This window comes from Lagopus leucura, unplaced genomic scaffold (genome assembly GCF_019238085.1).
Source record: "Lagopus leucura isolate 7727_CA_CO unplaced genomic scaffold, USGS_WTPT01 Super-Scaffold_100002, whole genome shotgun sequence".
In the NCBI taxonomy this organism is placed as follows: domain Eukaryota; kingdom Metazoa; phylum Chordata; class Aves; order Galliformes; family Phasianidae; genus Lagopus; species Lagopus leucura.
The window spans coordinates 45,001,566-45,014,459 of NW_024962263.1; the positions used below are offsets into that span (position 1 = coordinate 45,001,566).

Genomic DNA, 12,894 nt, shown 5'->3' on the forward strand with positions numbered 1-12,894 from the left:
GGATCATTTCAGTGTTGTTTTAGATTAGCCCAATTAATACTGCTTAAAGATGCACATAAATGCCATATTTAACAATAATTATTTCCAATTCCATTTCAACCTTTAAAGAGAAACCTATTTTATGTTCGAGGAAAATAGTAAAAATGCACTTTTCTTTTACTGACATCAATCATTCTTTACATTAAAGGCTGAGAAATGTCCCTTACAGACAGAAATGAAGCATAACCTGCAAGCAGGTATTTCAAATAGAGTTTGTGCTGAAAATTTCACATCAGTTGATCACATAAGAGCCCCTTTGTAGGAAGTCTCTCATGGCAACTGCAGGGGTGGGTGGCAGCAGAAGGAGGAGCTGAAGTTCTGCTCTAGAGCAGCTGCACAGGACACAAGACAGCGATACACATTTCAGAAAGGAAAAACTAAGATACTAAATGAAAACATTTTCATTGCTTTTCTCCAGTTTTCTGACAGTTCAAGGCCTAAAGTAATATTCCTGGCTAACGTTATCTTAAGGATCTTCACTGAGCATACCTGTAGCCCAAACTATAATCACCCGTGTATTAGTATTAATTTCAGGAACAAGAAAACCACCACTCTTTGTAGCTTTTCTTTTATACTACTCGCCTCTGAAGGTGCATGCTCCATAATATACTTAATGCCCCCTTGTGCACAGAAGTTTGCATTTAACACAGTTCATGCAAGGAATGTTTGGCAGTGCTTCCAAATTGATGCCCTTCAATCCAGAATGACTCTTTCCTTAATTTCCACTTCAAACTGTCCACCTACTCACTTATTCTTGGAGAAAGAAACATGCTATACTGTGTGAGGATGAGGGTTAAAAAAAATAAATGTACCATGTCCTAGCATTAAAAAACCCACATTTTAAACCTGTCTCTGGTTAACGCATAGGGCCACAAACAGCTTTACTAACAACTCATGGGACAGAAGAAGACAGGAAATGAGAGAACGATGAATTCTGTCTATTCCTCTTTCAGGATTTGAGCACAGCTTTAGACAATCTGTTCTACAGTCTTCACTATGGCATTATTTCACAATTTCCTCTTAAATAAGATTTTTACAAACAGATACCTATGTTTTTTAGTTAAAAAGATTCACAGCCTTCATAGTTTCTCACCTCGTTTTTCCAGAAGTATTTTTAACAGCTTTTCGGAATGACTGGTTTGCTGAGGATCTTGTAGACATAGTTCTAGGAGAAGCACGAACAAAAGTAGAAGGCGGGTTCTTAGGGATCTTCTTTACTAAATGAGTTACCCATTTCTTCTGTTCATCTTGACAGGATGCCAGCAACAACATATCTCTTGCTGAAGTTACGTCGTAACTCACTGTAAGTAAAAGGCAGAAGATGAATTCCTTATCAGAATGAGAAATATGACCTACCAGCTGTTCCACCAGACAGCATACCTGGTGGCACCAACATACACACCTGGAATGGTTGATATTTTTAGAAGACGACAACCAGCAGGGGAAATTACAAATATTATTTCAATGTTTGTCTCCGTTAATATTCTTGACTTCAATACTCATGTAATGAGACAACTTGCACTGATTTCAGGCTTATGCTAAACAGCTGTGTGGATACCTTATGACTGACTTCCAGAGCACGTATCCCAAATACTCCATTTCACAGGAGCACAGAGAGGAAACTTTGACCCCAGTCTGTGAAGTGGCTGAAGAACCACTCTTCAAAGGTCTCAGCACAGCTTGGTGATGTGGTCACTGCATTGTCCCCAACACAGCCAAGTATCAGTTGACAGAAAGAATGGTTCAGGAACCAAGTAGTGGACCAGCATCTGGGCAAAAGGCCTTGTGCTCTCACAGCTGAGCCACATTAGTTACACCAAAGGCCTCCCTGCAAAGGCTTCTCAAAGCTGCCTCTTCATAAGCAGTACTGATACCTTTGCATGGTGCAATTAACTCCTCCTTTTTATCCAAGTGGTCTCTATGGCACTTCACATGGCATCTTCGACATTCCAGGGCAGCCGGGGGCTTGAAGACATGCCAAAGAGGTTTGGCACAGGCCTCGCAGTTGGCTGGAAAGTGGTATATTGTTGGAATAAATTCATGGCCTTTATGATTTAGGAAGTTTGTCTTCTCTGCAGGCTGGACTGATTCTACCTCCACATCCTTCCTGCATTCCCCCTCATTAGCATACAAAATCTGAAAAAGGAATACTGCATGTTACTGTTGAAGCACTAAATATTTCTATACAGTTTCTAAAAATCACCGAATGTTTTCTTGAAAAGAATTGAAACAGGAATGACAATTCACTTCCTTTTTACCTGGAATATTTTAGGAATTTCTTCTGTTTCTGCTCTATATACATCTCCTTGAGTTACAGGTCGGACATGGAACAGCTTACTAGATTAAAAGAAAGACCAATCAGAAAATGTGACTATAATAAAATTGCTTTCAAGTTCTTCCAAATCTTGTTTATACAAGCAAAATTACATACTTCAAGGCTGCAATACAGTTTTAGGAATTCACTAATACCTTATAGATCTTGCCTAGTAAAGTTAGTCGGTCTTACCCAAGTAAAACCAAAACATTTCATAGCATGGAAAGAGGATGATGTTACAACAGATTCAAGACACACTGTGGCAAACTTAGAATTGGAAAGCCTTTTTCACAGCTTTCTTAGAACACTCCAAAATCTGTACTATTACTAAAAAAGCATACTGATAATCCTGGATGGAAATACAGTTTGTTGTTGGGTTTTTTTCCCCTTTGTCATGTTATCGATTGAGAAGCAATCAATGCCAGAAGATCATAAAGATCAATCTGGGGCACAAAGTGTTGAAAATACTGTTAAAACTGAAACAAATGTCATCCCACAATGGACGAAAATCTAAGGTCTATCCAGCCCAACATTCTCTTTTCAACAATAGCCATAACAGACATTTATGAAAAGAGAATAAGAAACAGCTCAAAGAGAAAATAATGGTTTGTCCTGTTTACAAGCAAATGGCAGCTTAAGCGCACCCTGATTTGGTGATTCCTTCCTGACCCTTATATTCTTAGTCACTGGTAGACTGCTTCATGCATTTTAAATCCTTCTTCCAATTACTACTCTATGAGGTTCTGTAACATTCAGCTGTTCAAACATCATAGCCAATCATGTAAGAGTGATGGGTTTCAGTGATGAAACATCCTTCCTTACGTACAACCAACATACAGGGGAAACTATTTATTGTTCCTCTTTAATAGAAATTGTCTGGAAAATTTAGAAATGTTTTGAGCTTGGTCAACACCAATCCCTTCAACCAGAGAGCCTGTGCCTTACTTTGGTGTGCCCCACGATATCACAACCTGCATTAGAAAACAGCTATTTGAAGTAACAGGACAAACCAGTCATTAAAATATCGGGGGGCTGTGCCACAACTTACCACCCATCCCATACTTTAACCAGCACAGATTAAAAGGTAACACCAAGTCACAAAAAGAGAAAGAACAGGTAGGTTCCACTGTTTCTGTCTCTGTCATAATAAGCCTCATCTCTTCTGCAAAAATAGACCAGTGAATGCAGAAAGACCCACACTATCCCGTGATTCAGTTTTTAGCTGTAGCAATACAAAAAAACCCTAAAACACAGGATCTTCCATTAAAGATAACAGCATCCTGAAATACATTTTCCAATTAGTACAGGAAATTCAAAATTATTTATGGAATTTTGATTCCAAGATGACAGATCTCTTATCAGCGCTCTCTGAACACAGTGCTCTCTTGTCAACACAAAGCTAACAGTAAGTGTACTTACTCTATGTCTAGTACCATGGATGGATTAGACTGGTCCTTGTCCTTTTCATCATTATAGAACAGTATCTTTTTACTGCTCACCACAACGTACTGGGAAGAGAAAAGGTAAAAACAAGCTAAAATTGAATGCTAAAAAGAAACATTTATCCAGTTGTATTTTCCTAAGAACGTGAAAACCCCTTTTTTTTTTTTAACTCAGTCTTTTCAGCTAGTATGAAGAGATATTTAAGTCCTTGCCAGAGATACTTCTGACAGCTGCGCAACACTACAGCCACAGTGATTGTGTATTGCCATGGCAGAACTCCACAGTGTCCTTAGTGACTTTGGGAGTCTATCCATACAGAACTCAAATTTCACTTGACTGACTGCAAAGTTGATATGAAAAATTATTCCAATCCTGAGCAGCTCCTAGAATGCTGAGTATCACTTGTTGATACGCTGCAAACACCTCCTGTAGTCCAGAGACCTGCAGGACTAACTGCTGCTTTGCACCAAATAACTGGTAGCCTGAAGGAGTTAGCAACTGAGCTCAGAATCTACTTCCTATCTAATGGACTAAAACAACAAGAAGCAAAAGAAAAGCAGCAGTAAGAGTGAACAGGTGACAGTCTGATATACATTCCAGATCTAGGAATAAACCGAAACAGTAAAGGAAAAGTTTGCAGAGGAAGAGAAATGAACATTCTTTTGCAGCATTCCTCTTTCCCAAATGTTCAGTATGCCTGCCATCCCCAAAAGCCCGTTTATGTTGTCCTCAATTTAAAGCACACGGACACGGACATAAGCAAAAGCTCAACCATCACCATGGCAGTCCCCTCCCCTGTAGTTTCAAGCATTTTAGAATATATTAAAGGTATATGTATAAAAAAAAGGATCTAAAAGACTGGTCCAACCATATTCATCTCCACATTCTAGTATAATACAACTCAAAAGTAAGGGGAAATAAGAGAATACACAAACAATTCATCTTGAATTCCAGTTACTGGTAGGTAATTGAATGAGTTTCTGCATGACAGCAGTACTGACTATTCTGTAAATGCTGATCACTCCTCCTTACAAGAGGAGTTTCCTCATTACACAGGAATGAGTCTGACTTCATGATCTGAATATGAAAGTGACCTTAGCAAGTTCACAGGAAAGCGTTTGACACGTGTTCCTCAAGCTGCACATTTCAGCTGAGCACATCTCGACTACTGATCTCAAGTCCTCAGTCAGAAGTCTTTAATACAAAGCCTGATCAAGGTGACTAACTGCTAAGTCTTCATGGTGCAAGCCTCTTGCAATCTGTCCCAACACAGAAAACATCTGTGCTTGTACTCTTTTGATCTACTTCTACAGAAAGCTGATGCCTTTTTTGCCTTTGAAGTATACAACTCTGCCTTTCACAGTAAGAGAACAGCCTTAAAATGACTACTGCTAACAAATGCAAATTCTGATTACAACAGAATTCAGTTATCACACTGCTGACACTGTTTCAGATGCAGTGTAGTTCAGCCAAGAAAATACACACTCCAGTCAATACGGCCCCTCATTCAGCAGCTTGAAACTCAGCTTAATGAATCCTGTCAGCGTAATTTGTTTTACAGAGGCAACCGCCTATAGCTCAAATGCCCTCAAAGTGCAGGACCTATTTTTTAAACTAGAGGAGCATCAATGGAGTAACTGACTGCAATATCTTGCATGCCTGAAGAAGTTCGAGTCTTTTAGTGGAGAAGCTGAGTTTATCTGAAGTTTATAAATGTAATCATCCAAGGGTGAATGAATATTCTAGAAGACATGTAGAGATGTCTGTAAGATATATTCCAACAGAAAAAGGATGTAATATTTTAGGCAATTAAGAACAGAATGAAGTAATGTGTTTTGTGCCAAAGGAATGCCAAAAGTCTGACAGCAAGCTGGATAAATCAATTCTAGAACAATAAAAGTCAGACAGCCTTAGATATCAAACAAAATTTCTGATACATCTTGCGTATCTGTTTTTCTGCTACATCACTTTCTTTCTCTATGTATGAAGAATATACACACTGGAATACTCTCATTACTTTTTTTGCTTCTTAAATATGAGCTGTAAAACCAATTCCACCCTTACTGCATGCCTAAAAACAAAACAAAACAACAACAACAACAACAACATTTTTCAAGGGAGTTAGGGAAGAAAAAAAGAAATCCATCTGTACCTGTTTCTTCCAACCGTGCCGCTTTATATTTCCCTTGTTTGGTATTGAAAGCCAACCTTCAAGCCTTGATTCTAGTTTAAAAAAAAAAAACAAAAACCAGTAAGTAATTGTATATATTTATGTTATTATATTAATTATATATAGTAAAGCAAAATAACACAAAGCAAACTATTACTAGAAAGGAAAAGGAAAATGTACTACATGCAGTAATAGGCAATTACCAATTCAGCAAAGCAGAATAAAAAGCACAGCTGAATAAAAGGAAGATATAAGCATTTATTTCATGCTCCATCACAAGCTAACACTTTATCACACAGTTACTGCAGAATAAAGTGAAGCTGCTTTCCTTGATGTCGACATTTAAACACAATGTACATTGTTTGCAGAGGGTCAGGCCACAGAAAAGACTTGGCTTTGGAAGTGTGTTACAGCTCAAATGGAGGATGATTCAGAAATTTTCAGTGTAAATACCATTGAACACTCACAGGGTCTACATGAAAATATTCAGCAGGAAAATGCAGCAAGTAAATTAGATCCACATTTCCCAAGGGAAACAAAAAGAGTGCACAAGAGCAAGCAAAGCTACACAGGTGTTCCATTACTCACAGAAGATAAGCATAGGAGATAAATAAATAAGGAATGCAGGAAGAATCAACTAGATATCAGGAATAAAAGACAAGCATTTTATTCAGATTTTCAGTGGACAGCTTTTCAAAAATTACTTTAAAATCTTATATTTTGCTATCATGAAATTAGCAATTTAACAATTCTACAGAGAAAGGTCACAAGAAAAACAAGTCTGCCTGACTGACAGCCCCACCTGGCATTAAAACTAGGTATGGAACAAACACGGCTTTCCAACATTATTCCTACAGCATGCAATATTTAAAAGTGGACTACAATAAAGAAATAAGACAGAATCACGTCTTTATCATTTCTCAGCAGACTACAGAAAAGTCTCAAAATACTGGGTAGGGACAGTGAACTGCTCAAATCCTATCTGGAGAAAAGCAGAACCCTTTCCAACCAGAAATCTGCCTGGAACAATTAAGACTTTTCTTAAGGCCTCTTCTACCCGTGTAAGACTTGCATTGAGGGCCTGAGAGGCCCCCTCTCCTCCTCCCCTCCTCCCAGGTCTTAATAATCCATGGCTTTAGAAATGGAAACATACTGTCTGTAGGCATCACAGCTAATGCTCACCTTATGTTGAGTATTTGGTCCTTGACAATTTAATTTCTGTTTTTAGCATTTTAGAAATATGCTAAAGGTGAAGTCCCCTTTTGAAGAAAAAAAAAAACAAACCCAAACCAACCTGATTACCTGCTGCTAATGAACATACTACAGTGGTTCTAAAGGAACACTGCACATTTCGGGTAATTGTGCCCTATGAAAATTTGGAAAGATCCAATAATGACAGATTTTAAAGAAGCATCAGGTACTACGTTGTTTATACAGATACCATGAGGAGGAATATTTTCCTAAGCTCACTTCTATTTCAGTCCATCCTGGAAGAAATTTCACATGCAGTAGAAAGTGGGTATGTTATTACAAGTGAATTGGTTGACATTCTTTTCTGCCTACTATAAATCTATTCTAGTGAGCAAATACTATTTGAATGAGAGAGAATTTCTGAACTGTGAATATCAGATTGCAGTCAAAAATATTTTCTGAATGTGCTCCTTTTCAGCAACAGCTAACATGAGACTGGAACTAAATGTACTCGTGAAAGGGCAGATGAGCTATTCTTGTTCCAGCCTTGCCACAAATGCTCTTCTTGAGTAATATTTACAGTGCTTTTTGATTTTCCTTGACAGAGTTAGCTAACAACTGCAAATGCCCATCTAGACATTTTGCCAATATCTGATCCAGACGAATAATATTTATGAGTGTTCTGATTAAGTAATTAAGAAAATATGAGCTACCCAGACTATGAAAAAGATTTTTCCAACTTTGTCTCTAAAAAGCAACAGGAAGGAGTTAGACCTTGAAAATACCTGATGGCCAGCTGGGCCCAAACAGAATATGAAGAAAAAACATCTGTGAAAACTATAACTCTTACACTTCTCTCTCAATGCATATTAGAAGATGGATTTGCATTTTAAACATCTTCATGGCTAATATTCATATGGCCACAATAGTGACTCAGGATGATAAACAGGAGTTCTAACACTAAGTTAGAATTAGAGAAGACAACAACTGCTAGTAGTGATTCATGAGCTTTTGTAGGTTTTGAGCTGAGTAATACAGGTGCCTTCAGGAGCAATTCAGTATTTTTTCCATGTTAAGGAATTCCTGCTCCTCAAACTCCACCCATAACAACAAAGTGAAAGATCACTCTCTCACTAACTCCTTCCAACCAGCCCTTCCCATTTGATTTCTTACCACATTTTCATTTAAACCTCACCAAGACAGCTGGATCAGACTTTGATAGCTACCTGTAGGAAAATGTCAGGAAGTCATAGCTGTGTCCTGTATTCCAAAAAACTGTTGTCTGAGGTGGTTCATGTTCATTGCTCTATTCTGTCTGTGTAAAATACCATCTAATAATATACATCAAAATATTCCTTCAGTTAAAACTGCCAGACAACTCAGCTTTAAGTTATCTGAACCTCTGAACAGGTTGCCCATAGATGTGGTAGATGCCCTGTCCTTGCAGACATTCAAGGTCAATCTCGACAGGAATCTGAGCAACCTGACTGAAATGTCCCTGTGTATGGGAACTGCTGAGTCACGGCCTGAACCTCTGATTAATCACCTGAGGTGAGCCTTGAGTCAGCCAGAGGAGCACAGGTGAAGGCAATTCACCTGTGCTGCTGGAAGGGGTGGAGCCTGGCTCCACCCCTCCTGGACCTATTTAAGAGCTGGCTACCACAGGGGAAGGATCTCTCCTGGAGATCCTCCTCTTTTGGTATCTTCTAGTGAGCTCAACCCAAGGGTAAGCTCTTCTACTTATTCTCTTTTGCGATCCTTGTTTGCTTTTGCCTTACTCTTTTGATTATATTGCAATTATAACATCTTGGTTATACACCCTGTCCATTGCAGGGGAGTTGGGCTAGATGACCTTTACAGCTCCTTTCCAATTCAAACAATTCTACGATTCTATGATATTGCAATTCAGATGAAAACAACCAATTCAGAACAGGTTAAAGTGTCCCATAATTGTTAGGAAAAAACCCTTGAAGTTCATGCTTGAATTTTGTATCTGCAAAGAACAACTCTTTTTACAAGTATTGAGGCTTGGTAAGCCTAGCCAGGAGGAAGAGGCATTCTAAAGGCATAACTGAAATGCACATTATTCCAGCTGCTTCACCAAGGATTTTAACACTGGAGACACTAACTGAAACATGAGTCTAGTTGAAGGCCAGTAACAAGCAGAAGATCCCAGCTCCACTTCTTCTTGACATCTTTACTCCGCAATACAGTTTGTTCATTGAGTGCATCTTAAGTAAATATGCTGAAAACACAAATCAGTGTGGAGTGACTGACTCACCAAAGGGACAAAGCCATCCAGGGCTGACAAGAATCTCATGAAGTTAAAAAGGAGAAGAGTAGAGTCCTACACCTGGGCAGGAACAACCTCACACACTAGGACATAGAGGAGGGCAGAACTTAGGGATCCAAGTGGACACCAAGGCTGTGGAGTTTCCTCCCTGGAATCTTCAGAAGTCACCTGGACATAGTGATGGGTGGTGGCCAACTTGCTCTCAGTGTCCTCATTTGAGCAGGAGCTTGACTACACGACCTCCAGAGGTCTCTTCCAGCCTTAACCTATGATTCTGTTATTTCCTCTTTTATGGCATGGGGTATGTACACTTTAAAGACTGGCTTTCTTTTCCTGCTTACAATGCTAAGTTAAATGCTAGTTGAATGCTAGTTTAGTTCTTCCATGCTCTCTACTTAACTCACAAAAGTGTGAAATATGATCACACTAACATCACAATCTCCTTAAATTACCTCAATTGCTTCTTATTCAAATTCTGGTAAACTCAGAGCCTCACTCAAACAAACAAAAAACCCAACACATTCTAAGGACAAAATCAAAACATATTTTAAAAACATACATGAGATGGCCTAATAACATAATATTAGTGGTCCTACCTGTATGAAATACTAACATCAGAAGCACAACTGCAGTAAAAGTAAGAGGCATGTGGAAAGAAGAGGGCAAAAAATGAAGGGAAGCGAAAGGTTGGTAAAGTAGAAATTGAGGAGTAAAGAAGACAAAGGGAAAGACTGTAAGAAGTTCCAGTAATCATGCTATTTTAATTAACAGTGATAAAATTATAGCTGATTTGTTACAACTAAGTAAATTTCTGCCCACAAATTCAAAGTGGTAGTTTGGACAGATACTTAAAAATGCACAATTGCGAAGGGAAAACTGGAAAAAACATACCATAGTGTGAAGCAGACAAAGAAAGAGCTATAAACTGCTATAAACTTCCCCAGATCTAGCACAGCGTTACATTGACTTAATATTAATTTTAAGGAAATAGAGAAGATGTTACCAGATGGAGGCAAGCGATGAGGGTTTGTTTTTTTTTCAATATATTACAAAACAGCCATTTTGCTGAAAATGGTGGAGAAAGTGCTGATTATTACTTTCCCTACCTAGGGATACAGAAATGTGAACATACTGATTACACACTGCAAATACTGAGGGGTGGGAAATCACTAACCAATGTTAACAGTGGGCCTCCAAATACAATGTCTGCAACTGAAGCTATATGGGAATCACCAGCTTACATTTGATATTCTTCTAAACTGTTGAATCAGAATACCATACTCTGCTATGCATTATAGAAATTTCTACAGTTTGGTGGGTTGTTTTTTTCCCTTCTGCACAGACAACTGTTGCCACCAGAAAAATGCTACATGACTAACAAACAAGATCAAGGCAAGTTTACACTCAAGATATAAAATGCACTATGGAAATATGCTGGCCCTCTACTGGATTCACTTTACACTGCAAATTGTAGTTACTATGTTCAAACAGCAGTGACAGCTATATTCCTTCCACAAAAGTGGAAAGTTAAGGTAATACTGGCCGTAAAGTACTTAGAAGACTAAGTGTGAGCAGCTGAGCCATGAAACTGAAAAATAAATTAAAAAAAATACAAATAGAAACGTGACACAGAAAGATAGTCACAAGGTATTTTCAAGAAGGTAGTGACCTATTTGAAAGACTGGAAGAACAGACCTTCCAAAATTGTGTGTATGCACAGAAAACAACTACTTCAAAGACACTTTCCTCTTACCTGGAAGATTTCCATCAATTTCATCTGGCTGTAGACTAGAAACGCTGGTGGAATCCATTCCTTGCTGGAGATCCAAAATTTTCCTTCGTAGTTGTTCTATGTCACTCTCTTTACTATCCAGCTGCATCTGTAGCTCATTCCTATATGTTGATTCTTCTGCGAGTTGCTGTATTTGTATACACATACATCATCACCAAGGTATCAAAAATATGGGAGCAAAGTATTTAAAACCAAAACCTTACTACTTCTTTTTGCCCCAAAATCTCTAGACACTTTTGACAGCATTGACATAAATTACTATCATAAAAATGTTCCTAAAGTCTAGGAAAAAAGGCTAAATATCAAAGATAAAGCAATACATTGAAGTAGAAAATGTTAGTAGAACTTATAACAGAAAATTTAATCTTCCAGAGAAAAACCATATGAATAATGTACTATGCAATATTCAGTTTTCATAATGTACCAGTCTCTCCCACAGTTACCAACTGAGAAAAGAAAATGAATGAGAACAACACAGCTGCACTAAAATTCTAGTCTAGTACATCAGGAACAGAACTCCTTTTCTCAAGTGCACTAAGAGCTGCACGTTTTCCCTGGGCAGAGAGCTTCATAATGTGACAAAAATGAAGATCATTTTACCGCTTGCATTTCATTAAGCTCTTTCTGGTATTTCACTACCATCTGATTGAATTTCTCTTTTTCTTGATTAAGCTCCAGTTGTAGCTTCCGGTTTTCCTTGTCTTTCTTCCTCAAATCTTGCATGCTTGCTTTCTTTCTATCTATTTTAAAATCTTTTCTATTCATGATCTCAGCCAGTTTGTTGACAGCCTGTTACAAGAAACAGATAAGTCAGAGAAGTTATGTATGAAAGCAAGTGTCACGTAAACCTTCCAAGTTTATCTAATTGGAGGATTAGCAAAAATGTGCAAGTCTTCATGATCTAAAAACAGAATAGGAGAGGTGTACTTCAATAAATCATTGTAATTAATTCCAAAACTGAAAACATACCCCTAGGGATACATTAAAATGTGTACCTCGGTTACTGTATTTCTCACACCAACACCCAATTCAAATAGCAAAAATGGAGATAAGAGCTTGAAAAAGATAAACTCTCACCCCATTCCAACTTCTCCAATCATCTCCACCTGTCTTTAAAAAGTGTAGACTTCCCAAAACCACTGCAATGTAGTTGGTACAGAAAAAGTAATCTCTAGCCCGTGAAAAATACTTCACCAGTATTAATGGTCCTTACTATACTAGTAATAATTCTGAAAAGCCCTCATAATCGATTTTATTTAAACTCTAAATATCAGAACTATACATCATGATTAGCACTTGGGCTGGAGGAATCCCAGGCATCCATTCAGACTGGAAGGAGCAGTCCTTGAGAGCAGCCTTGTGAAGAAGGGGGTCCTGATAGATGAAAAACTTAACATGAGCCAGCAGTGTGCTGTTGTGGCTCGGAAGGCAAATGGCATCCTGGGCTCCATCAAAAGAGGGGTGGCCAGCAAGGACAAGGAAGTGATTGCCCCCTCTACTCTGCTTTTGTGAGGCCCCATCTGGAATACTGCGTCCAAGTGTGGAGCCCCCAGTACAAAAAAGACAGGGAGTTGTTGGAAAGGGTCCAGAGGAGGGCCTCTAGGATGCTCAGGGGACTGGAGCACCTCCCCTATAAGGACAGGCTGAGGGAG

General features: G+C 38.5%; 1 protein-coding gene across 2 annotated transcripts in view; it reads right to left on the bottom strand.

The window, feature by feature from the left end:
• The window catches only part of ROCK1 (Rho associated coiled-coil containing protein kinase 1), an 82,037-nt gene that overhangs the window by 3,700 nt on the left and 65,443 nt on the right, over window positions 1–12,894 (bottom strand). For both annotated transcript variants that reach the window (XM_042869016.1, XM_042869017.1), the window contains exons 26-32: window positions 11,843–12,031; window positions 11,204–11,369; window positions 5,949–6,019; window positions 3,773–3,861; window positions 2,298–2,376; window positions 1,914–2,175; window positions 1,133–1,340 (exon numbers count right to left, since the gene is read on the bottom strand). In XM_042869016.1, coding sequence (XP_042724950.1) covers window positions 1,133–1,340; window positions 1,914–2,175; window positions 2,298–2,376; window positions 3,773–3,861; window positions 5,949–6,019; window positions 11,204–11,369; window positions 11,843–12,031 — 1,064 coding nt within the window. The remainder of the gene's footprint in view (window positions 1–1,132; window positions 1,341–1,913; window positions 2,176–2,297; window positions 2,377–3,772; window positions 3,862–5,948; window positions 6,020–11,203; window positions 11,370–11,842; window positions 12,032–12,894) is intronic.